Source organism: Haemaphysalis longicornis, unplaced genomic scaffold (genome assembly GCF_048455015.1).
Source record: "Haemaphysalis longicornis isolate Haplotype H1 unplaced genomic scaffold, Haemaphysalis longicornis Haplotype H1 scaffold_2, whole genome shotgun sequence".
NCBI lineage: Eukaryota > Metazoa > Arthropoda > Arachnida > Ixodida > Ixodidae > Haemaphysalis > Haemaphysalis longicornis.
Genome location: NW_027526295.1, coordinates 178,315,493 through 178,342,617, shown reverse-complemented (window position 1 = coordinate 178,342,617; position 27,125 = coordinate 178,315,493). Strand labels below are relative to the sequence as shown.

The window sequence follows — 27,125 nt, the reverse complement described above, 5'->3', positions numbered from 1 at the left end:
CAGGGGGAGTCAATGCTTCAAGTTCGATATATTTCTCTGAATGTCACACACATTCACAAAGCAGGGCTGCAGCAACCCACCAACCAGTTTGCATGCGGAAGGGCCTGTTATTTGAACACGACAACTTGCATGTAACAATGTGATTTTCGTGTAGTACGTATGTGTAAGCACTCCTGCTCAAAAGACTCGTTCAATGGCACTTCAACTGTGTAAAACGTTTGGCAGCAACTCATCATAAAACGCATCCACCCATCACAGTCCGAAATGCATGTGTCCCAACCTTCCACGCACACGGCTGCAGCATTGCGAGCGCGTCGGCGCCCACGGCCCGGTTAGCCAACCCCGACCGCGGTCAACCGCGGCCGACAAACTCGTCCCAAGGCGTGTGGGCTGGGCATGTTAAGTACGCGCCGACGTTTCCAGGGGGAGGGGGAGAGAAGACAGAGGGTCAGCACAAGTGCTGCTGCAAGGTGAAGAGTTTCGTTTCATGATAGTGCATATACTGATCACGCGCAACACCGCAGTCACGCCCTGAATGTCTCGCTTTGCTCCGAGACGATTGTTAAGACGCTTTAATACTTGCACGAGCAGAAACGATAGCGCTGGACAAGCCGTAACCCACTCTGCAATGCTGCACTCCAAGAAATTTGTATGCGACCTTTTTTTTTTGTTTTCCCTTAATACTCTGTTTCGTTATCTTTTAATGCTTAGCTGTACACAAAACTACAATGCACGGCAAACAGGCTCACAGGATGCAATTCAAACCCCTCCCTAAGAAAAAAATTTTTTTTTGTAGTTTTGCATTTGTAAACCTTTTTTTTCTTGCTTATTTTGAGTACACATTTTTTCTCTTTAAATACAGTACATAAAAAAATAGCGGACGAGACAACAGAGAGGCTGGTATGTGAGCCAAAGCACTGCATCTGGCCTGACACAAGCTCTGTCAGAATCCTCCTTTGTGTGGGGGGGGGGGCCTCCCACGCTTTTTTTTTTCCTTTTTCCTTTTTTTGTCGCGACACTTCTGACAAAGTGCGCTGGCGGCGGCGCCCCTTTGCTTCTTTCTGAGCTGGGCGCGACGCAAAACGCCAAAGGGCAAGCTCCCATACACAGGAAGGGAAACAACTGAGAAACAACAGAACGGCGCTGCCATCTGATTAAATCCATCCACCGCAATTTGAGTCACGCACGTACACGTATACACACTTAACAACATGAACACACACGGGAGAGGAGGAAAAAAGATGACGAGCTGGCGAAAAGGGTAAAAAAAATACACGCGGGGGGTGGAGGGGAGGAGGTTGAAGGGGGAAGGGGGGCGGCTAATAAACGCAAGTGCATATTTGTCTTCGTTGCAAAGTGGTGTGATCCATAATCCGGTCGTCAACATAAATAGCCTATCGTGGTGTTTGCTTGCCGTCACGCTTCCCTCTCGCTAACTCGGAGAAGAGGTCGGGCAACGACGGAGAGAAGACTGAAGGCAAACCTCGGAAGTGGACAGGGGAGAAACGGCGGGGGAAGGGGCAGTCGTCCGGGGTCCCAGTCGAGGACCGAGAGGAAGGAGAGGGAGGAAAACCACACGGGGAAGACGTGGTGGGGTGGGGAGAAGGGTGGCCGTCAGAGCTGGAATGTGAGGCCAGGCACCTCTCGCACGCACCCGGAGAAAGCACAAATGGCGGCATTAAAAAAAAAAAAAAAACATCATGAACTTCACGGGCTCATCCCCACAGCAGACCTGGCAGCTGTGTGCGGCACTGTATACACGATGAGCGGGGTGGGGGGGAGACTGCCCCCACCCCTGCAGTGCTGTGCGAGCTGCACACCAGCGGCATCCTCCGCCGATCCCTGAGCACGTGTTCCCACTCCCTGGAGAAAGGAAGGGAATGGGACACACACCTCCAGCGCAGAGACCAGAGTGCAAGCTAGAGACACTGGTAGGGGGCCCCCCCAAGGGGCCTGTTGGCAGGCTGAGGCTGCCCAAAGCTCAATAAGTTAAAAAAAAAAATGTTGGGGCACGGGGGATGAGAGGGGGCTAAAAGGTAGCGGAGAAAGGGGCGCGCTGCTTGGCAAAGAGCCAGAGACAAAGGGTCGGCTGTGGGGATGGCACCGCGCGAATGGATTTGTCTTCACAGGAGAATGAGGGTCTGAGAGAGGCGGGGTGCGGGTGGGGGGGAGGGAGAGAGAACTTTTCCAGTTCCTTTGGACAGGGACGTTGCGAGGGGTGTTAGGACCTGGCGACGAGGTTGTGGGTGCGCGAGTCATAGTCCATCACGAGGCGCTTGATGTGTGCCAGCTTGTCGTGCAGGTACTGGAACTTGCGCCTCGCCTGCTGGTACCGTTGGTCACGCTTGCTCTCCCCGTACTCTCGCACTATCTGCTCCTTGACACGCTGCACAGAAAACGCGGAGAAAGGGAATAGATTAGGGGCTGGGGGAGAGCCACAGTGGCACCGCGAGTGAATTTCCCACTGCTGATGCGGCAGAAAGTTCACGTTACTTTGGGTAACAATGTCCTCCATTAGGGTTCCCTGCGCCACGTCATAGCACATAGACAAACAAATAATTGCAGCCATTGAAAGAAATTCCCGACAAAGGGGTGCCACACAGCTTCACTTGCATAATTTGTAGGGGTGTGCGAATATTCGAAACTTCGAATATTCGATTCGAATTTTGTGGTATTCGATTCGATTCGAACGACACTTTTATTGTTCGAAATATTCGAACCACCCAAAACTAAAAAATAAAAAAAAATAAATTCAGAGCGTGTCTGCATCGGTGTTTATTTACAGTGGACTCTCGATGATACGATTCTGGGGGTGCGAATTTCGGCATGATACGAATTTCCGAAAAGTCCCGGCGAAATTGCATCGTTTGCAATGGGAAAAATTTCGGCTGTTACGAACGGACCTGCGCGGCCTGGCGGAAGATACGAACGAGCCGGCGAGGCACCCGACTGCCGAACGAGCAAGTGACGGCTGTCGCTCCCCTGTTTGTTACTCTTTCTCCAGAAACGGCTGGGCTGTTGTTTTCTGCTCGCGAAAACGCTCTGCGCACGTCCAACGCGCTGACACCGCCGCGAAACCACCCCCACGCTGCGCGCGGCGCGGCCGGCGGCGTCAAAATGGCGTCGGCTCCAGCCGCGAAGTGGCGCGGGCGCTCGAGCGACCGCTTCTAACCGCTCTTTAGAATGCGGCTCGAGGCACATACGAAGTTGCTTGTGCGGTAAAGGAGCTGATAATGCATGCGCAAATGGTACTATAAAACATCATCCGCGCCGCTAGTGAAAGGGGCCATAAAATATTTGTCGGGGTGCTAAGCCTAACCATCTCCGGCGGAGCCAAGCCGGCTGTCTCGATCTCGTCGCAAGTAGTCAGGCTCCTCCATTCTGCCGCGCGCGCCGAGCGTCATTTTCTGACCGAGGTAGGCGCTACCGCGGGCGCTAAATCGTCGATGTGGGCGTGAAAATACAGCGCTCGCAGAGCCGAGGCGAGCGGACCGCGTGCAAAAACGCACCATGCGGTTCACGCTTGGCTGTTGCGGCGTGTAGCGACCTTGGGCACAGCGAGTGAGGAGACGAGCGCGAAGCTTTACGTGCTCCAGAAAGGACTGCTTTGCGAAAAGGGGTTAAAAAAGCAGAAAAAATCACGAATTTCTTCACGCGAAAGTAGAAATAAACGAAAACTTTTTTCAGCGCTAAATTTTTTGGTCTGTGTTGGTTCATACGAATTTTGGATGATACGAATATTTTTCGCGGTCCCGCGAGATTAGTATCATCGAGATTTTACTGTATCAGCACGCGGCAATGTGCACGGGCTCGGGCATCTGGTAAAGTGGTGACGAGCAGGAGGTTGTCACTGCTCCCCGAACATGTCAAGCAGTTAACCTTTCTCCAGGTTAACATTTAAGTGAGTGCAGACCTTAACCTGCTGAGTGAAATGGTATTGTGTAATTCCTAATTTTACTTTGTGTGATTTGTTGTGCAATATTGCAGTTTTTGTGTCTCTAAATGGTGAAAACATTAATTTTACAAAAAACAATAAGTATTCGTATTCGAAAAATATTCGAAAAATATTCGATTCGATTCGAACGTTGTTTTTATTATTCGAATTCGCTTCGAAATTAAAAAATTGATATTCGCACACCCCTAATAATTTGCCAAGTTCGCATGTATGAATGAGACCAATGCTGCTACACGTGTAGCCTCGGGGTTGAAATTTGGACTCAAGCTTTTCCTCAGTTACACAGAAAAATGGTTTATTTACGGGCCTTTCAAAAACTCCAGTGCCCTTCAGAAAGCAAGGGTGGAGGCATTACTGTCCGCCTACCTCCTCACTTTTATGCCCCCCCCGAGCAACGGGGGGTTATGAGGAGCGCCACTCACGTTCCACTGTTCCGTTCCTTCTCGGGCGTTCCGTAGGCTGTCCTCAAGGTCGGAGAACCTCTTGGAGACCTGTTCTAGTGTGGAATGGAGGGCCTTGTACTCCTCGTACTCAGCATTGAAGTCCGCCTTGTAGCGGCCCCGCTGCTCTTCGCTGGTGATGTCCACGTACTTCCTGCAGGGGGGAGGCCAAGGAAGGGGAAACAAAGGTCCCTGCTAAAGACATCTCGCTGCACTTCCAGGACGCGTACGGAAGTTTGCTTTTACTTAAACACGTAGAGCAGATCCGCAATGAAACGAGAATAAATCGCATCGTGGAAAAGTGGGGGGCCAAGGCACCGCGGCAGGAGCTAAAACGACATTCCAATTACAACTCAGTTTGTAAGAGCCGCAGTGATGTAATTTCAACTACGAGCGAAGAACCAGCAAAGAACAGTTGTTCTTTACTCCACCGTGCACTTCAGCTCTGTGCATAGAGGGGCTCTACCAGTTCAAACTTAGAAAAATGTTAACCTCACAAAAAATTGGCCCCATTAGGCACGAAGCTGGACTGTTACTGATTTTAAATGCTCTTGCAAATATTGATGTTAAGGCAGATAAACAACAAAAGACTACCTGCATGCAAAGTTTGAATGTAACCAAGCACATGGTTCTGACAAAAAAAAAAAAATTTGGAATTTACACGAGATCATTGCAGCCTCAGAGAGAGCCCCCAAATAACAGAATTATTATACAACTTGCAGGCATTTCACAGCACTGAACCCTAAAAGAGTAGTTCAGCATGCATTAGTGCAAAGAGATTTAGACAGAGACACTGGAACGATTTGTCACAGACATTTTTTTTTTGTTTAGAGAGGGGTCAGTGTCTATTGTTACTACATAATAACAACCCAATGCTTAAAAAAGGACGATGTGCAGGATGCACAGCCAGAAATTACAGACCAAAGACAACATAAAGTTTACTTTCACGAAATGACAACACTCACGTGACATATTCTGGAACTTGGTTTGTGGAATTCCGTGGTGATGGGGTTGCTGATGGAACGCCAGAGGCTGCCAATAAAAATCAAGTTTAGGCACAACAGCAAAGAAGAATGATGCCAGGTTTTGCTTAGCTAAACCAACCAAATTTTACCCACATAACAAACTTCCAAAGAGCAGTTCACTACCAGTACACAGAACTTTCCTTGCACTTCACACAAAGAGGCATGGCAAAATCAAAGCATGCTGCTGCTTCAACTAAAGGTTCCCAACACTTGGGAGGCCAAAAAATAAATACTGGCCCTTGAGAATTACAGTGAACAAACTCGAATTCCAATATAAAAACGCTTTTCATTATGCTTTAATTCCTCTTGTTTTTTTTTTTCCCCCGGCACGCACCAAATGTCACATATGCAAGAGTATTTTGTTTCTGCTGGAAGTCATATCCTGTTTTCAAAGACCAGCAACTTAAAGGGGCAATGTATACAAAATGCAAGTTTGTTCTATTTGAAAGATTTCGTGTTTTATAGTGCCCCCAGAGCTTGTCCCACAGCAAACGATGCCGTATTCACCGAGAAATTAATCAATTTAGGTTAAAATTTTTATTCTTCCGCCAAATCGTGTTTTCGTGACGTCTGCCATGAAGTCATGGGGGCAGGTATTCAAGCAAACTTCCAGTGCGTCATTTGGCTCTGCAGACTTGCTTACCCTCAGTCCCTCCAGATGGCACTCCCATACTCAGCCGCGGATCGCTGACCGCCGTTGCTTTGTTTTCAACCGTATTTGCACCTGGCTTGTTTTTGTTACGGTAGACAGTAAACTTTTCATGAAATATAGGGTATGCTCGACAAACAGGGTCACGTAACACCATGTCGCTTATGCCAATCGACCAGTGCCGTGTAATACAACTCTAAAGCAGCGGACTGCTGCACAGCTAAAACAAGCATAGTGGGCCCAGTACCAACAGCAGTGCACATTGGTACTTCTATGTATACGTGTATTTTCGTAACTTTCATTGTTTAACCCACCACTGCATTACATTTAGGCGCAAATAGCTCGTTCAGCAAGCTTATAAGCCCTGCCTAATTTGTGCTTGCTTTCGGCGGCCTCAGCCAATTGCAGAGCTGGGCATATGACATCATAGATTTTGTTGCGGTAAATGAGCTAGTGGGTCGCATGGCCATTCCCCTTATTTCCTAATTATATAGCTTATCCGAGCGAAGTGCGCATTAAAAGTGGTGTTAGTATGATCCTAACGAGGCAATCTTTTAAATGAACCAAACTTGTGTTTTGTCTGCATGGCCCCCTTAAAGAAGAAGAAAGGAAGGAGCAAATTTCAAACAGCGCTGCACGCTCATCGGGCCTTTGGGCACAGCCGTGGGCAGCACGCACCATGCAGGTCGCCGGAGTCCCTCGAGTCAGGTGACGATCCGGGGCTGGAATGGCAGGTGAAGGGCACGTTGACGGCGGGCTCCGGGTTGGGCGGCGGGGTGGGGCGGCACGGCTGGTTGCCCGAGGTGGATTCCGCCAGCACCCTCGAGTGCGGAGGCCGTGCAGCCCCCCCGTTGGTGCACAGGCTGATCCGCTGCCGCTTGCTGCCCGGAACGGACGACGGGGGCTCGGGGCAGGGCTCGCGCTTCTGCAGCCCAAACGGAGGCAGAGAGGAGAAAGAGAATTCCTACGCTACCTGACAAGCAATTGCCGTCCCTAAGTGTTTGTGTGTGTGCGCACGCGCGCAACCCTTGCCAACCTAGGAAAGGACTAATGAGCAGGAGAAGCTCCTTGCATGTGGCACCCTCTTTATCCATGTATTAATTAACTAGTTAACGCCATTTGCACTGACATGTGTGATGATGTAGGCAGACGCCACCAAGATCCCCACAAAATCGCAAATGGCTACCAGCGAGTTCAGTGCCCCTCCCACACGACACAGGAGCGATTTCGTGCACTGGTGCGAGACTTTTCTCTGACGATGTCTTGGCAAGAGCACTGTCCACGCACCTGCACTCCTGGTGACGTTCGTGGGGTGGGGTTGTGAGCTGGGGGTGAGTGGTGACCGTTTTCGCTAGGAGGGGTCAAGTTCTGCGGCCGCATTCTGCAAAGACAGGGGAGCCGGCCCTTCAGCGAAACGCCGGCGCTGCTCAGTTCTGAACTGAACTGCATTTCTCCACAATCTAGAGATGCAGGGCAGGCAGCAGGTGCAGCACAGCACGTTGGCACAGCATGTTTTTTTTTTAAAAAGCACACGCACCATGAAATACAAAGGATTCAGAATTTTTTAACACCCTCATCGGTGCAACATAATCTCGGTACAATCACCAAAAAAGAAAAATCCCCACACAGAGCTCAAGAATCATAGGAGGGTTTAGCACAGCCCCACGGAATGACCACTGTATAACAAAAGCGGAAAAGTTCTTTTGGTGCCACTGAATCCATTAGAAGGATAGTCAAAAATCGCGACCAACACGGTGCCAGAATGTGGCATAACTCTGCCAACTAGTAACAGCCACCAGCCTTGATGTCATCTTAGCAGCAGCAAAGCACAGCACAGCACAGAGAAAGGCCTGTCGGCTGAGCTTCGTCATCCTGTGTAACTCGCTAAGTCATTTTTTTCCCCGAGCTCACCTTAATCTGTGTGATGAAAAGAAATGAACTAAACTGTACTAAACAGCTGGCTTGCCATTTTCTGCCACGCCTAATTTGATGCTTGATAAGCATGAACATCCTAGAACTTGCACCAAAACCATCTCTTTGTCTCCCTCCCCGGGACGGTGAGGAGGCAAAGGGGGGCCACTCGCCTCTTGACCAGCTCCTGCTCCTCGGGGGTGTAGTAGGGCCAGTCGTCGCACACCTGGTTCCAGGCATGCCTGGCCAGGCAGTATGAGTTGTCCTTGAGCACCGCCACCTGGGTCAGCACGGCCGAGAGCCCCTTGCGGTCCTGCTCCTTGATGCCCTCTGCACGACAGGGGGACCGCAACAGTCAGGCACACCGCCGAGGAAGGGAGAGGGGGGGGGGGGGGGGAGAGGACAGAAGGGCAGCACACCTTTCATGAGGCGGGCCAGAAGCTCCGGTTTCTTGTATGGCCGCAGGGCAAGCAGGTGAATCACCCGGTCCCTGTCACGGTGGGGGGAGGGGGGGGAGAGAAACTTTTATGCACTACACGATGTGGCTCGCAATGTGCAACTCCTAAAATCACTGCTGCCAGACAAAACAGATGAACTGATGGGACAACACCGTCTTTGAATGCCATTCATTTATTTTTTGCTCTGTGCTCCGTAATTTTTGGATAACTTGCGATTAAAACAACACACGTCACCCTTTTTTTCTCTTTTTTCAAGAGACCACATTGCCTTCTATGGCTTGCTCTATGTATGCTCTTTCACTTTTCAGCCCACAAAATCTCTGCACTCCGAACCGCAGAGCCCACGGAGGACAACGAGCGGGGGACCGACCTGTAGCTGCGGCGCACAATGCCCGACCGGCTCTCATTTGTGGACACGGAGTTGTGGTTCTGGCCCACGGGCTTCCCAAACGTGATGCGTGGGGGCGAGGACGAGGGCTGCCGAGGTGGAACCGACAGCTGCGGCCGCTTCACTTTCACCTTGCGCCCTGCACAAGTCACCGGATGAAGAACGCGGCAAAGGAACAGGACGTGACAAATGCTAGACACACTCAAAAAAGGCGAAACAAAGCACACACGCAGTATCAGAGAATGCCATTCCCATTTAATGCCACTTACACATGACAAGCATGTTGCACCCTGACCAAGGAACAACAAATGCAGACCTGCTAGCAGCTCCTGCAACAAAATAGCCTACCACACACACAAAAGAAAAAAAAAAAAAAACAGTTCTGGAATTCATTTCTATGCGTGGTGGGAAGGAAGCGCTCGTGCGATAGTTTGTCTGCCGTCGAAGTGTGCAAGATTCACTGATCGCTGCCAAATAAAAGGAGGGCACTCACCTACATACGGTGACGTGACCTTGATCACCTTGGTGCTGCATGACAGACAAAAAAAAAAAAAATTAAATGCAAGAAGCCTCAGCCCCCCAAAACAGAACTGATCAAGGAGTCTAGACCTATCTCAAGCACAGCCAATCTGCTCTCACTGGCCAGGTAGAGCAGATTTGTGAATAAGAGTGCAGGAGTAACATTTGATACTTGGGGAATGCCTTAAACCACAAAAGACAGCCTAATGGTAGAACCCTATGACAATTCATGCTGCTGATACGGGAAAGCTCTACATTACAACTGCTGAACTTCAAGCACCCAGCATTGATGTCTTTGGAACGAGACCAAAAAAGCTTTCCCACACAATATTTGAGAACGAAATTTCCATGTGGCCACAGCAGTGAAAATTAAAATTTATGCTTCCATATTTTAACAACGCCTTATCCTGCAGCGCAACGCAACGCCTGCAGATATCAAATGCAGCACTGGCTGTAGAAGCACGTTTGTTGCTTCTAAACATTTTCTACAGGCCATCTCACAAAAAGGACAAACCAGAGGTTGCCCTACTTTCTGCAAAGAACCAATAAATAAAATTTCTATCATAGTAGATTAGCGTCAAAGAAATCAGAGTTGACAGTGGTAGCTTATGGGTACAAAAACAAGCGGCTGCTTTATTTTCAGTAATCATACTTCACAAAACACTAACACCTTGTTCTTTTTTTTTCTTAAGGGTAGACAATGGTAGACCAAAGGTACCATTCAATACACTGGAAAGCACATGCCTCTGCATCAACGCAACTAAGCTTCATCGAGCGCAGTCGGATCACAGCAAAAACTATGTTCAGTCTAAGGCCAGACATACGGCCAACAGTACCCCAAAACTACAGTCAACTACCATTATTTAATCTTTTGAGACACCAAAATTTGGTCAAATTACTCGCAATGCCGATTTCACACATTTTGGCGAAGCAAATGAGTTCACTTCCCCTTCACTGCTCGAACTAAGTTAGGTGGACTGCTGAGCTTCTTTAGCCTGCAGTGTGGGGCTCAATATGCATGCTGAAAACAGTGCTCACACATTCATAAGACATTGCTTTAGCGTCCCTTCCCTCCATGCCCCTCTGCGTACCAGTTCTTCTTGCTCTCCTGCTCGACAGTGGCCATCTTGACGCGCGTCTTCTCATAGCTGTCCTCGCTGGCGTGGATCTGCATCTTGTGGAGCAGGCAGCCCAGGGACTCGAGGGCCCGCTGGCCCATCTGCTGCACGCACTCAAAGCTGCCCTGCGGGGCATCCTTCTCTAGCGTCGACACCCCGAAGCCAAAACGCTGCTGCTGCGGCTGCTGGCCTCCGCCCGGGGAGGGTCGGGGAACGGTGATCACCTGCACAGCACGGCCACCACCAACTGGTTACAGAAGGCCAGTCGCTGCTCGTGCAGCACTCGTCCCCCGATTCTGCCGGCGCTGTCTTCCAATGACCTTGCCCAAGCTTCGACACAATATCCGAATTCCAACGTGTGAAGTCCCATCCCGAGGTGGCAGCTGATTTTTGGCTAAATTCCACAACTGCCTTCTTATAAGCCGCCCCCGTGGATGCCAATGCCCGTTACCAATCCTTTCAAGCTAGAGAAAACTAGGGCTGTGCCACCAACACTTATGCACCTCACCATGTCACCACTATGCCACCAGCACCTATGCACCTTAGTAACAACTCCAGCTATGAGCCTGGTTCCAATCCTTCCGGACCAATCAGAAAACTAGCACAAATGAACCGACAAGAGGGGGCGATTTATCTGCGATACCACACACGGGCCTTGCAACAGCCACTACACACATGGCCTTAAATGCAAGACACACAATGTGCAAAGACCAGAGCTCGGTGCTTAACCTGTCAAAGTTAATGGCGATAACTCTGCATTGTTTTGCTCCTTTCTGCAAGCATGAATGGTTCAAATGCAGCTTGCTCTGTTTTATTGTTGCTGCATTGTCTTTCACATTCGCGAAGCATTCTAGACTACGGACCCCGAGCTTTGAGGTGACTGCCGTGCCCGATGCTGCCCTTTTACGGTGTGTGCAAGGATACTGATGCATAGTTGACAGGTGCTCTTGCACTTTCTCTAGCTTGTTTCTGTATGCCTGCATCCTACAAAGTTTGTTATGGTGCCACTGATATTCAAGTGATACAATTAAGGGCACACAAAAAGCGATTGCTGAGACCTATTCTGCACAGTTCACCTCCACAAGCATTAGTGAAAAGAACAGAACCACTGTTGGGTGCTAAGAACGAGTTCATTTATTGCCACTTTGTTAAGACCTAATAAACAATTGTGATGACATGGTTTAGCTTTTCAATGCACATCTGTCCCTGTCCCTGATTGCAGTGTTGTTTAGAACGCAAACATTTTACAAATATCTTTGTAGCACCCGCCTGTACTTCTTCTGTAAGTGTCAGCTACCCCAGATGGTTAGACAGTGCAAGGCTATATATTGTGAAATGCTTGTGCACTCAATTAATCCTGTTCATGCAGATGCCTTAGAGCAAGAAGCAACAAAGTAAAAAAAATAAATAAAAAATAAAAATAAAACAAACAGAATGCTTCCACGTGTTTAGAAAGAAACCTCATGCAGCCTCAGAAACGTTAAAAGAGCCATGAAGAGAAAACACAAGTTTGTTTCATTCAAAAGATTGCCTCGTTAGAATCATACTGACACCACTTTTAACGCAAACTTTGCTGAAATAAGCTACATAATTAGGAAAAAAGGGAATGGCCCTGCGACCCACCAGCTCATTTCCCGCAACAGAACCTATGATGTTATTCGAGCCAGCTCTGCCATTGGTAGAGGTCGGCACAAGCAGACGCAAATTAGGTAGAGCTTATAAGCTAACCGAACGAGCGATTTGCGCTTAAATTTAGGGCACATTCTTTACAAAGCAATAAGAATGGTGGGACAAACAGTGGAAGTTACGAAAGCACATGTAAACATAAAAGTACTGATACGTACTGCTGTTGGTACTGCGTGCACTATGCTTGGTTTAGCTGCACAGCACTGCGGGGCTTTGGGGTTGTTTCACACGACACTGGCCGATTGACGCAAGCAACGGTGTCTTACGTGACCATATTTGTCGAGCGAGCACTGCTTCACAGAACGATTATTTTCTCCCAGAACAGTAACAAGCCAGGTTTAAATACGGTCAAAAACAAACCAAAGGCTTGCCACGGTATGGTGGCGCCACCTAGGTTCAGGTAACGTAAAGAAACGCGGCAATGCCACCGTAGGGTACCTGGAGGCCAGCACCGCCGTACAGGGTGGAGACACCCTTTGAACGGTCCCCTGCCGCCGCAATTGGGTAAATGTGCTCAACGCGTTGTTCTTTTCGTTTCCCACGAGACCTAGCAACGCGAAACAGATAAGATGATTCAAACTTCGCCAGTAAACAGCGTTGCGGTGATAACTTCAGCGCGGTTTTGACACAAAGACTTGATTCAGCGGTGAGCGAGCGACCCAAAATGGCGGCGCCAGCGTATATGTGTCTCTACCCTGTACGGCGGACGCGTGAGTCAAGGCATTCTAGGCTGCAGAGCGGTCGGTTCCTGTGATGCCTGTGATGTCATTGCATACCCAGAAAACAAACAATTTAGCGGGAAAATAAAAATTCTAACTTTTCATGGCTCCTTTAATGCCCTTTCGTCTCCCCTGAGCCAGAAGGGACTTGTTAAACCCAAATAAACACAAACCCAACCATGTTTTCAGGTCACAGCCAGAACCTCAACTGTCGCTGTGGCCAAATGCCGAACGAAATTGCAGGATAATCCGGCCCCTTCAGATGCTGTGCGTTTCCTTTCTTTTTCTTTCTGATTTGAATGAATGGCTGATCCCACAAGGACACAGTTACAAATTACGGGGGATGCTCAGAACTTCCTAGAATTGTGAAGGCAAAAGTTTAGATTTTCTGTTGATCGGCTGTCGAACTTCAACTTTACGGCCGCGCATCCCCACCTGACCACCCCCCTGGACACACCATCCGAAGCTAGCTCCGCTTGCTTGCTCGCCACTGCCAGGAGCCTCCTGTTCGAATCAGTGCATTCACTTCTCAAAATGACTCACATAGCATGTGCGGAAGCAGCCTCACCCTTTCTCAGAGCCCCCCTCCAGGGATTCTGTTTTCCTTTCCTCACACGTTCCAAAAAAACAAAAATCTATGGCGTTCGCCTTAAAACTACGTCTTCCATGGGATTACCTGCTCATGTAGCACAGTATATTGCCATGAACCTAGCATTGGTTAACTTATGTTTTGTTTTTACCGCCCGGCTGCGCCAGGCTGTGCTATCAGGGGACCCCAAGTGAAGCGCATGTTGCATTGTCTTTCTTACGCCGCACAGGTAATCTCGTTTGATAGGGGGAACGTTCCGCCCTAACGTCACTAGCCAAGAATAGTCTTCTTTGATCTACAGTGTTCTCGACATAATTCGACGGTTCGAGAAACACTCGCACTGAAAGATAAATTCCCGCAGAGCAGATGCCGCGGCATACAATTCGCTGACATTCGCCTGCGCACGTCACTTTCTTGACTGCTGCTTCGCCGCCTGTGTATTTTATGAGTTGCAGGGGAGCACAAGTTTGCTCCAACAAACTTGTTTTTCTTTCAAGACAACTGCGTCATTTTTGGCTTCGTGACAATATATATGCAGCACACACACAGAGAAAGGCAATGCTGGTAGGCCTTGGTTTCTGCTAAAGCCGAAAGCCCCATTTTAGACTGCAGGCTGTGTGTGCCAGATGGCAAGGTTTTCCAGAAACTAACCCGCAGATGGGAAACGTTTATTGTCGCTTGCCCCGGAACAAGCCAGGCCAACGACTGTAGGGCGTGTTCTCCCCAGAATATCATTCCACTTTTTCCTAGAACATCTGCGAGCTTTGTCACATTAACACCTACAAGGATGGCTCACGCATTGTCGTGATAGCCGAATGACAAGGGAGTCGTCAGTACTTGGGATACGACACTGGCAAGCATTATCAGTGTACCGTAAGGCACGAGTTCTGGGCATGATTCTGTAAGTGCGTCTCGGCACCATGGCCATGTGAGAAAATGTGGCTTGGTAACGCATTTGATAAAGCTTCATTCCTTAGGAATCACCACCAGTGACACATCACTTGCCAGCTTGGCGACGCTTCCCTGTGGCACACGCGTACACTGGGCACCACACATAAAGAGATTGTGCCACACTGCAGTCGCAACACACGTTTTTTGTGAGCACTGTCACTGCATCGAGCCCATATCCCTCTTCAACACACACACAAAAAAAGCAGGAAATTGCAGCCGTGTGCATCGCAAATGGCAGCAGTGGCAATCAAGAGCTGGTCAGTGTGAACCACAGCTGCTTTAAAAAAATGCCACTAGAGGGCTTTCAGTGGCACCCTTACCTTACAAATAGAGCTCACGGCCTATCGGTCACTGTGCACAAAATTTTCCTACTGGAAAATGGACCAGACTGATAATTTTATTTACCACATGCACATGTGAATGATACATTTAAGAAAGTCTATGCACAGCAGTGGTGTAACAAAAATCTAGGCGCATATAATTGTTCTTAGCTGCACGTCCTTCCATTCTGTTTGCACCTAAGCAAAAGGCATTGGTATGCAGCACAACTTCACTAAGACACCGGTATCTAAGAGAACCAGATTATTTTATATTCGTGTTTTACAAATAAGGGGGGGAGGGGGGAATAAACAACTAACCTCTGACCACACCACTAGACGCACTATGGGCATTAGCGATTCATCCACTTAACGATGGACAGTGCTAGCACTGCTGGCAGAGCGACTGCGATGAACTCGAGCAAAAGACAAACCCATGCGCTATTCCAGTCTCGCCATGCTATATTTAGCCCAGACACAACAGTCGCGTCTGAATCGCAGTTTCAACAGAAAGCAGCCAAACGAGATTAATAAACAGCAACTACTACAATACCCACTGCTGGAAAACACGGAACAAGACTAATCCCTGGGATAAATAAAAGCAGAAAAAATGCAGCCACAGCTGCAATGCAGGAAACCAAGCATGGAAATCAAGCTCAATAATAACAGCGCTCTCTTCCTCGCCACCTGTTTATTTTTACGTCAGGTAATGCGGCGAAACAGTGAACGGGCCGCACTTGTCCATGAAAAATCAAGTGCACACCCATCACTGAACAAGCCCCTTAGAGGGCGCAACATTCATAGCTGGCAAAGCTTTTCAAAGCAACAGAGCTGCTTCCCCATTTAACGATGGCTGCCCATACAGCACCGAGTCAAACGAGACTATCATAACACACCGTCATTCCGCCACGCCCTTTGTGATGGGGAAACTCTGCTCGTTGGAACTGCAGGGGTGTTATTGCAGTATAGAGAATCCCCATACAGAGCCCTACGAGCGCAATCCATGTTTCATAATGAGCGACCCGTTTCATAACAACGTACAGTTTTTCTATTTCCCAGTCACTACCAGGCCCTCAAAATATCGCAGAAAGAGAAGCAGCACAGGCATTCGCGCTGCTTTGCACTGCTGCCTGTACATGTAAACAACTGTACCGTGTCAGGTAGGGACGCCTGACAGCTGCACTTTTGAACTCTGAAATAACAGCGGCAGACAAAGGCCTGCTGAAATGCCCCCGGCTCGACATGTGTGCAGCAACATCTGTTCACACACATGCACACAAGAAAAAAAAAAAATAATAATAAAATAAAAATAAAATACTGGCACGTCTACTGCATTGGAAACGAACCCCTTCGAGTTAACGTAACACAGACATTAGAAAATAAAGTGCGGGTGTTGCCCGTAATCTGGTCTCTGCTTTTCAAAAGCTGCTTTCGATCACATTTACAGTCCCCGTTCTTATGGTCAACACAAGAATAGCATTCTTAATTTGATTTTATGGCTCTGCCAAGACAAATGCATGAAAGAACGGAGTAGTATTTATGAGGCATCCACAAGCCACAGCAAAATGCAGGGCATGGACCCCAATAAAACAAAAATTTAGCTCCATGGATAATTTTAAAAGAGGCAATAATACTCTTGATTCGATTTAAAGAATTTACAGGAACTCAACAAGGGTTCGTAAAAACGCACATAAAGCGACACAGCACATTGCCATGATGACTGAAGTAAAACATTTCCTTGTGCAACGATCGGACAAGAATGGACGATCATTCCAACTTCCCTCGTTTACAAATCGTGTGGCGACTGAAGCGCCTGCCATGCCAAGCTTTGTAAACATCACAACTGAACAAATGACCTATCTTTTCCAAATTCCTCTACAGGAACAAAAACAATCAACGTAAATGACCTGCTATTTTTTGAAGATGACCTACACTTTACAAAAGCAAGATGCAGCCGAACTTGCGTCCCACCAAAAACTGCTTTTGTTGTTGACAGTCTGTTCCCTCATTTTGCACCGTAATGTAAAATAGCAATGAAACCCTAACAACTGGCAACAATTTATTGATTTCACCAGGCTTTGGACAGCCAAAGCTCTTGCCATTTGCAAAGAGCCTGAAATCTTCCGCGTGCCCGTACAGCCAATTAATTTAATTGTAAGGAGCTTTTCAGTCATTGGCTGCAAATTGGCTACCTGCGCAGCCTCTTCTTCCTAAATATGACAAAGAACCACGCCCTTGAAACGAATTATAACATAAACACGTCTCCTAAAATGAAACTTCTTGAAAAGGCCACTTTTTGCGAAGCAAAAAATCATCCTACTAGGCTGCAGCGAAAAAACTTATCAGGCATATGATAATCAAACTGAGCGAGCACTTGGGTTGCAGCCAGACTCAATGCTTTAAGCGACGCGACTTCTCACTTACTGAACAATAGGTGTGAAGGATCACAAGCAGCTGCTACCATGCGAACTAAACATTGAAAACAGCACAAAAACACGGCACAAGCGTTGTGTTGTCATAAAAATGACACTACATCCCGCTTTGTGCTGTTTCCAATATTTATAAATGTTCACAATGTGCCCACAAGCATCGGCTAGCATCCTCCTTCAGTTTGTCAACATGTGCCGGAACATCTAAGTTGACATTAGATGTTAACATTGAGTTACAAGAACCAAGACTAAAAACTTAAGCCTGAAAACTATCATTAAGAAGTTCCTCCTCTTCCCTGACAAAATCTTGGTGCTTTTGCCTATACGGCAGTGGTATGCAGCTATGCGATGCCTCCAGCTGCTTTAAAATCCAAAATGTCACCCTTTACGTCATGTATGATCGTGCGCAAATACCTTATGAAGCTCACTTGGCTGCCACTGCAAGAATGCTAGCACGGAAAAAATGGTGGTGGCCATACCCGTGCTTTGTAGATTGGAAATTTTTTACGAGTGCCAGTCAGCACAGAACATTCCAAGGAAAAAAAGAAAAAAAGAGAAAAGAAAAAAAAGAAAGAAGCAGTGACCCCAGGTGAAGTTGCACTGTGCAGCTGCTTTCTTCCCTACCGAAACCGAGACACAGTATCGCACTTCAGCGAGCCATTCATACTTTCATAGAAATTAAACTCTAAAAGAACAAGACACGATTAAGAAGCCAAGATCTTTTTCGAACTTTGCAAAACCTCAAGTTGTCCAAGTCGGGGCAAACACAGCCCCTTCCCCATTTGGAAAAATCCTATTTGGGACGTGTACAGTTTATCCAACACTGTTTTGCTGGGTCTTTGCAGTTTTGCGAAAGGTTAGCTCATGCAGGCAGTTTATGGCAGCAGTTGTATGAACAATTGTGGCTGGGTTTCTAGCAGACTTTAAATGTCCTGAAAAAAAAAAAAAAAAGGGCCTTGAATGAAAGCAGCAAAATAAACAAGTTCATATATGGGCAAGTATGAGTCTCAGGACTGGCGTCCTTTTCACGGAAAAGCGAACAGTACTGCTGTCCCCGTCAACTAGTTCTTCTAAACATTATTGACAAGCAATGAACTCGGGATTTCCTTCTGCTGCCCTGAATGCCGGATTCGTTGGCGACACAAATGACTGACACACAGCGAATAGTGCACGGACAAGAATCCGGTCGACGGCCAAACAGGTCAACATCACAACGCCGAACTAACATCGCCCCCAAACACAGTGCAATAGTTCATAAGGTGGACCCACAGAATGATTCCGTTTACAATAACAAACCGTCTCCAAACTGTCGTTCCTGCTGGCGAGAAGTAGGGCTCGTAACATCAAGTTCGCAAGTTAGTTTCGCCCCGTAGAAAGTGACTGTCTAACATTTGAACTCAGCAGGCTAGCGTTTTTTTTTTCTTTTCTTCTCCCAGGTGGGCGCATCGAAAGGGGTGGAGAGAAAATAAAGGGGGGAGTCTGTTGCTGGGCGACTGCAACGAGGAAGACGACGCCGTCTCGCGCACGCGCTCGCCCAAGTAGGTTAGGAATTTGGCCTCATTTCGTACACACGCACAAACAGGCACACGCACCAGCCGGGTGCGCTGAACGCGCGCCGGTCCGACGGCTTCGGCGGCAGCCCGGCTGGTTCGGCGGCGGCGGCACACCGCCCGTTTCCTCTCTCTCGCTGGCAGACCACATGACACGGACGACGCGACGCGGTCCCTCATCTGCGCCGCTGTTGATAATCGTTTTGCAGCTACGAATTGTCCCCCTCGCCCGCCGGCTGCTGCTCCCTTCTCGGGGCTCTCTGGTCGCGGGGAACCAAGGGAAAAAAAAAAAAAAAAACACGATCGAGCCTGCTTTCAAGGAGCTGATGAGGCCAGCGCCTTGCTAGCTGCACGCGCTGCTCGGTGCTTGGAAAAACGCAGCGTCCTTGAACGAAACCTGTCCCTTGTCAAGGCCGTAGCAGCGGCAGCGGCGAAGTCTAAAACTGCCCAGCGTCAAACGAACTCTAGCAAACGCCAAAGAGCTCCCAAGCGACTCTTTCTCCTCTTAACCCCCCCTCCCACCCCCTGCCCACACCACAACCAGCAACACCACCACTACCACCGACTTGGTTCCGCTGCGATCCGCTTATCCCCAGCCATTACCTCAACTCCCATTCCCCCCTGCCCAGGGGTCACTTCGCAGCATGACCTACGACGGGAGCGGCTAGCGAGACGACCGAGTCTTGTTTATGCCGTTCGTCACTGGCTCCACTCGCCAGAGGCGGCGTGCAGTGCATCGGAATTAGCCAGCGTCGTCACAATACTGGCGCCGAGTTCTAGTAAAAGCGAAACCTTTACTCACCCCTTGGTTCCCATCGAACTGTATCGATGGCTTCTGAGAGCAGCCACCCTGTTTGGGCAAGGATGGGGAAAGGAAATCAGTCAGGACACATTATTACAGCCGAAACGCCGCACGGCGAACGCAGTTTCGGAAACACCGCGGCGCAACTCCGCAGGGGAAAAAACGAAAACATCTCGTGTTCGTCGCGAAACGCGTCGTTGACAGTGCGCGCTGCACACGTATCCGGGCAAACACAACACTGCAGGTCAGTGTGAGGAATTTGGCGCAGTGCAGGCCCAAATATGTAGCACGGAACAGTGCAGGAAACAGCAGCAGCAGCAGACGCTGCTTTCAACGATGACTGTTGGCAGACTTCTCACGTGAGGTAATCTTATCGAGCCTCTATCAGCCGAATTGCATATGCCGCCGCGCGAAGATCGGCCACAAAAGCGAGCACAGTTATCGCGACAGAAGAAGAAAACAAAAAAAATTAAAACAAAAGGAAGAATAAAGCGGCTGCTGTCTCGACGCGCCGACAACAACAAAAATGTCCCAAGTGCGTAAAGGCAACGCTCGCTGCTCTGCCTTCGATCCCGAAAAGGAGGTTACCGCCGGTTAGACGGCTCAGCAAAGCACTTGCGCCACTTCCAGTTGAACCACTTCAACAGCGCACATCGAGACAAGATTAGCGCTGTCCGAAGCAGCACAGAGTGACACAAGTTAAAAACCTAATACGTGGTAGGCTAGCGGCGTTAGCTCAGCGCTGGGGCACTCGAGACGTCAGCCGGGGGCAAAGCGAAAAAGGCGAATTCCCGAGTCAATCATGCGCTGCCAAAACACTGCACATTAGGCCTCATAATGACTACTCTAACGAGAGTAGGAGCGGACACAACACGAAAACTTTAAAGAACAACTTTTTGCGGATATTTTTAGGCAGCGTAAGGCGAGACAAGCGTCCGACTGAAAAGGAGCCGAGCGGCCAACATCGCACACCAAAAAAGAAAAAAAAGAAGCGCTCGCTAACAAGCTGTTGTAACCGACTTGCTTCGGCAGTAAGGCCTGCGCAAGAAACACGGCAAATCACCACGAATAGACAATAATCTTGCCATCCAGCAAGAGTAAAATAGTCAAACAACAGCTGTTTAGTCGTCTACCGCCACATCTGACCAGCAAAACGAGCTAGGAATAAAAAAAGATGTACTGACCTTGTACTTTAAATATTCCTCAATGGATCTCAGCGCCGAATCTGTGAGTTTTACGAATATAAGCGTTTTATTTTTTGAGTAATTCCCCTGTGAAGACAGACCATATTGACTCCCTTCCACCAGTGCCGCCATTTTGGCCTTTCTCGCTGAACATCTGATCCCGTGGTGCACTGCGCGATCCTGCGCGCAAATTTGACGTCACGAGTGCATTCCCTTCTCTAGCGCGGAAAACATGCGTGTCCTGAAATGTTGTTTGGCACAATCAATCAACTCAAAACACAGCTACTAAAACTTTACATCGTTTCAAAAATGTTGAAACTTTTGTCAAAACTCACAGAATTTGCAACCGTAAACAGGAAATGACGTCGGTGTACAAGTTGCGCAGCTGGACTCGGCCTGTAGAACGTGCACCGAGCGCGCGTATTTCAAAAGGGGACAACTGCACACTTCAGGCGCTGCTGCAAACGTTCAAACTCTTATTCGTTGTTCGCATTACCACTAGATTAAAGACAGGAATCAAAGACGTTTGAGGAACACACGTAACAATATTGGACAGTTAACCACCTTCTGGTATCTTATCTTGGCAGCACCGCCCTGCGGTGTTCGTTCACAGTCTGTATTGATCACCATGGCCTCAATAGACATACATCCGAAATGACATTTACAAAGCCTTTCAGGGAGTGTAAGGAGAAGCTCCGCGGCGTTGTACGCCCCGAAAAGGCGCCGATGATGGGGTTTAGAGAGACATTAAGGAGTCTTAAATCAATAATGAAAAGGTATTCCCCTGCTTCAAACTAGAAACAAAATGTGATGCGATCCCAGGGCGATTGTTGACTTTTCGCTAACATTTATGTGTAGAAGTTTACCTTTCTCTTTTTCCCCAACGAATATATATATATATATATATATATATATATATATATATATATATATATATATATATATATATATATATATACAGAAAGAAATGCCTTTCAAAACCCACCACGACCGCGAGTTTCGGGGATCTTATCTCATTTATAAGTTTGGGTCAGCGACGATTGGTATTAATGAAAGTTACGGAAAACTAACGTGCTTATTCCTCGATTAAAATTGGCGACTTCATAATTTTTATCCACATTCTTCATTAACCCTACCCTTGAGTTTCCCATCATGATTCGCAGAAACTCCCCAAATACAGCAGCTTTATTAGCCTAATGGGACTCAACGATGCGACTTGTCCTTGGGAAGGAGGCCACGTTCCCCCCACCACTTAGAAACGTTTAACCCTTTGTTATCTATGGACCCTACCTATTTCCTGTTCAGTTGCTAGCTCTTTGCAATGCTCTTTTGTGTACTGTGTCTATTCTGTCCATCCGCGGGGGGCACACCCAAACCAAATTCTTCGTTCATGCCTGTATGGATCCCTCCGAACCAGTCTCCCCACCCACTGAATACCTTATTGTATACTTTTCCCTTCCTTTTGAAACCGCGATTGTCTAGTCTTCCGCACTTGCAGCCCATGCCAGGTACGTTGACCCGTACCTGCCCCGTAGCAACCTTGACTGCTGCCTTGTAAAAAATTGGCCGCGTATCTGCTCCTTTCGTTGCAAATGTCGTTAAAAGACGATAGTCTTTATCGACTTTTGCCAAGTAAATGCCTCCCTTCGCTTTTCCGCTCACCTCTCATGTTGTTCCTGTTGCGTCGCGCTCCTCCCAAGGTAAAGACGCCAAAGATTTGCTTAAATCATTTTAAATTTCCCGCGTTCCACTGCTCCAAACCGGGTGTCTCGATGCCAACGCTGCCGTACGGCGAGGACGCGTGTGAATCGAGGCGCCCTACTTCAACGTTTATAGAACCGTGTTTTTCTAGTCCACATGCGTTCTAAGCAGAACGTGGAACCAATCTAGTGGAACCTTTCGTAACTCTTGCCACTTGATTTCTTCAAATGCCGCCAGAAGCTATATGGCGCGGGCGACAGCAGGCGACGTGGAACCAATCTAGTGGAACCTTTCGTAACTCTTGCCACTTGATTTCTTCAAATGCCGCCAGAAGCTATATGGCGCGGGCGACAGCAGGCGACGGCGGAGTGATATTTTTTCTTTAGTTGAAGTATTTAATCTCGCCAAAATCAAACATGTACGATTTTTTATAAAGGAACGCTGCAAATATCACTTCTGTATTAATTTGTTGTCTTATATATGCGTAATGTCTTGTTGTTCTTCAACAATATTGACAATTATGAACATTACACCGGACTTAGACGGGCACATTTAGCTGTGACTATATAAGAGGCATTATAAGAGGCACAGGCATTGTTTTACTTTGGTTGGGTGGCTGAATCGAGTCACAGACAGACAGACGGACAGACAGCAATAAAGAAAAAAAAAGACAGACGGACAGACACAGACATACAGACAGACCAAGATTTCTAGGTTTAAGTAGCCCAAGAAAGACTATCGCCTTTAATATGACCCCTTCCTCCCTCTCTCCCTCTCTTCTTTCTCTCTTTTTTTTTTTTGTTGTTGTTGTAACATAGGCTTCGCCCGGCTGCATGCATACCATACTCTCCGTTTTCGAAACATCTGCCGATCTGCTCACAGTTTTCTGAAAATCTATATAAGAAATGTGTTCCAAATGTTTGTGACAGCAAAATCATGTAACTGTGCTCTGAAGGCAAGTCCCGTTGCCGCTACGTAAGTAAACGTTCTTTGTTATTGTTCTTGCTGTGTATCCGACTCTTTACTTATACCAGAGTCCTTCAATGCTTTTTCTGCGCGCTTTGGGAGTTTTACCTCTCTCTCTCTCTCTATATATATATATATATACAGGGTGTCCCAGCTATCATGCACCAGGATTTAAAAAAAGAGAAATTGCGTAACTCGAAGAAAACCTAGTGCATAATGTTTGCAGTACTGTGAAGAAGCGGAGAGTAATTTTTTCGTTAATGAGACTTAATTAACTAATTGTAATTAAATATCTAACTCGAGAAATACTGTCCTAATCACTAAAGTGTCAATGAGGCACTTGTAGGTAACCACGAGGGGCATCTAACTGCGGTATTTTCAGCGATGAACTAATTGCGTACACATTTATTCTGACTGATAAAGGAAACCCGCGAAATATGAAAAATACCACGTGACGGCGCCTCCGCGCGCACCGTAAAGCAACGCCCTCAAACAGGCTGCCTCTGAGTTAGCCAGAATGAAATAGACAAAAGGAAGAAAGAAGAAATCGCGACCGAGTTTGTTCCTTATCTGCACACGCGTCCCGCGAATCTTGCTGCTGCTGCTCCTTCCATGCATGCTATTATCAAGGTGATGCGTTGTCTCTTTGGGCGGGTAACACGCGAAGCAGTTGCTTTCAATCAGCTTTGTTTGGGGACGCTGCTTTACAATGCACGCCTAAGCGTCGTCACGTGGTATTTTTCATATTTCGCGGGTTTCCTTTATCAGTCAGAACAAATGAGTACGCAATTAATTAGTCGCTGAAAATACCGCAGTTAGATGCCCCTCGTGGTTACCTACAAGTGCCTCATTGACACTTTAGTGATTAGGACAGTATTTCTCGAGTTAGATAATTAATTACAATTAATTAATTAAGTCTCATTAACGAAAAAATTACTCTCCGCTTCTTCACAGTACTGCAAACATTATGCTTTAGGTTTTCTTCGCGTTACGCAATTTCTCTTTTTTTAAATCTTGGTGCATGATAGCTGGGACACCCTGTATATATATATATATATATATATATATATATATATATATATATTTATATATATATATATATATATATATATATATATATATATATATATATATATATATATATATATATATATATATATATATATATATATATATATATATATATATATATATACCTATAAAAAGAAGTGCCCGACTGACTGACTGACTGACTCATCAACGGCCCAGCCGAAACTGTTAGACCTAGAGACTTGAAATTTCTCGAGTTCATTTGCGTCATTGAGTAGGTGCTCACTAAGGCGGGTTTTCCAGAAATTGCCCTCCGAACCGAAGAAAAGGGCGAAATTGTGGTTTTGCGAATTCATGATTTTCTCGGTCACCCATTGAGATATCGAAGCGCTTTTTGATGATATAAGTAGCCCTTAAGAATACCTAAAAAGTAGTTTTTGGATTTCGCCCTAACCTACACCAGCGAGGTGATTCCGCATTCCGGATCTAAACGGTGTTCCTAAAGATTCTCAAATAAATCTTTCACCGATTCAGTAATCCAACTGATTTTTGCTAGATTATGTTACTCATACAAATGCACAGAACCGTGTTTAAGGATTTCGCTCTGCAACGCCGCTAAAAGGGTCAAATTGTTTTTTACAAATGACACGGCTGATGAGCCAAAAAGGCCCGACAGGTTATGTACACGTCTAGCCAAACTGCTCTTTCAAACGGCTACAGATTGCAAGAGCACGTTCTGATTACGGTGTTGGAGGTCAATATTTCTTAAAATTTTAAAAATTCCACCATGGAGAGAGTGAAAAGCGGTAAAATTGTTTTTCACATATTAATTTTTTTACCGCCCGCCATCGGAGATATCGAACTGGTTTTTGTTGAGATAGGCAACTTACTCACTTATCTCAACACTGTTATACAACATTTTTTCATGACATCCTCCCAATAAAGGCAAGCGGGATTTCGGGAAAACACTGTGTTTTTACACTTTCACAAATAATCACCCAGCCAGTTGATATCTCCCATTCGTTTTTTCTTGAAAACGCTGCCCATTTAATTGCCCGAAAAGCACTTTCAGGATTTTGTCCTAAGATGCGGATTAGAAGGCCAGCGAGATTTTTTAATCTGCATCCTTTTGGACGTGAAATTCAGTTGAGTTTTCCCGCGTTCGCTTAGCGGTCCCCATCTGTTGACACCTTCGGCAACTACGCGTCTCCCGTAGGAGCGGGTGTCATCTATACCTATAAAAAGAAGTGCCCGACTGACTGACTGACTCATCAACACCCAGCCGAAACTGGTAGACCTAGAGACTTGAAATTTCACGAGTTTATTTGCGTCATTGAGTAGGTGCTCACTAAGGCGGGTTTTCCAGAAATTGCCCTCCGAACCGAAGAAAAGGGCGAAATTGTGGGCGAAATATACCGCTAGTATATATATATATATATATATATATATATATATATATATATATATATATATATATATATATATATATATATATATATATATATATATATATATATATATATATATATATATATATACTAGCGGTAGTACCGGCGGTGCCCGGGTGGGCCATTATATTAAGGACAGCAATTGGTACTTGTTAGTCGCCATATTGGGCTACTTCATTGGGAAGTGGTACACACTCGGGAGCGCCTTCCTTCTGTCAGTACATAGGTCCTACTTCAGGCGCATCGTGGTAATGTGAAACGGCTGGTACTCGTGTTTTACTCCAAATCTCGCTAAACAAATTGCACCAAGATGGCGCGTTTGAGCGAATGAGTCAGTGAGTGAAAAAGGTTTTATTGAGCCGGCGAAGTGGGAGTGGTTCCCAATTTCAGAAAGCCATGTGATGAGTGGGAAGCCTTCGCTCTGGAGGAAGTATTGTCTGGACATCCAGATCGATGTTAGTCACCAGGTTCTCCCACAGCTGAAGGTTTGGAAAAGTGGATGGAAGGAGGAGCTTGGTTTGCTTCCGCTCTTAATATGATATGAGGAAGAGTGCCAGGTTGCAACCACAACTTGAATTCGGCAGGAGATTGCGCTGGGAGCACATGATGGAGGCCGGCTGGGGAAACTCAACGTGAGAGGTATTCTTCCTCGTAGGAAGTGCTATCTCAGCCGCTCCTACGGGAGACGCGTAGTTGCCGAAGGTGTCAACAGATGGGGACCGCTAAGCGAACGCGGGAAAACTCAACTGAATTTTACGTCCAAAAGGATGCAGATTAAAAAATCTCGCTAGCCTTCTAATCCGCCTCTTAGGACAAAATACTGAAAGTGGTTTTCGGGCAATTAAATGGGCAGCATTTTCAAGAAAAAACGAATGGGAGATATCAACCGGCTGGGTGATTATTTGTGAAAGTGTAAAAACACAGTGTTTTCCCGAAATCCCGCTTGCCTCTATTGGGAGGGTGTCATAGAAAAATGTTGTATAACAGTGTTGAGATAAGTGAGTAAGTTGCCTATCTCAACAAAAACCAGTTCGATATCTCCGATGGCGGGCGGTAAAAAAATTAATATGTGAAAAACAATTTTACCGCTTTTCACTCTCTCCATGGTGGAATTTTTAAAATTTTAAGAAATATTGACCTCCAACACCGTAATCAGAACGTGCCCTTGCAATCTGTAGCCGTTTGAAAGAGCAGTTTGGCTAGACGTGTACATAACCTGTCGGGCCTTTTTGGCTCATCAGCCGTGTCATTTGTAAAAAACAATTTGACCCTTTTAGCGGCGTTGCAGAGC

General features: G+C 47.0%; 1 protein-coding gene across 1 annotated transcript; it reads right to left on the bottom strand.

Moving 5' to 3' along the window:
• Positions 1 to 9: 9 nt before the first annotated feature.
• On the bottom strand, positions 10 to 20,854 carry Su(tpl) (Suppressor of Triplolethal). The gene is made up of 12 exons (XM_077698768.1): positions 20,691 to 20,854; positions 19,507 to 19,554; positions 10,437 to 10,687; positions 9,320 to 9,354; positions 8,809 to 8,965; positions 8,400 to 8,470; positions 8,154 to 8,310; positions 7,357 to 7,450; positions 6,748 to 6,994; positions 5,361 to 5,427; positions 4,378 to 4,549; positions 10 to 2,386 (listed from the first exon to the last, which is right to left on the bottom strand). The coding sequence occupies exons 1-12, from the start codon at positions 20,820 to 20,822 to the stop codon at positions 2,222 to 2,224; spliced, it is 1,596 nt and encodes a 531-aa protein (XP_077554894.1). The 5' UTR covers positions 20,823 to 20,854; the 3' UTR covers positions 10 to 2,221.
• Positions 20,855 to 27,125: the final 6,271 nt, after the last annotated feature.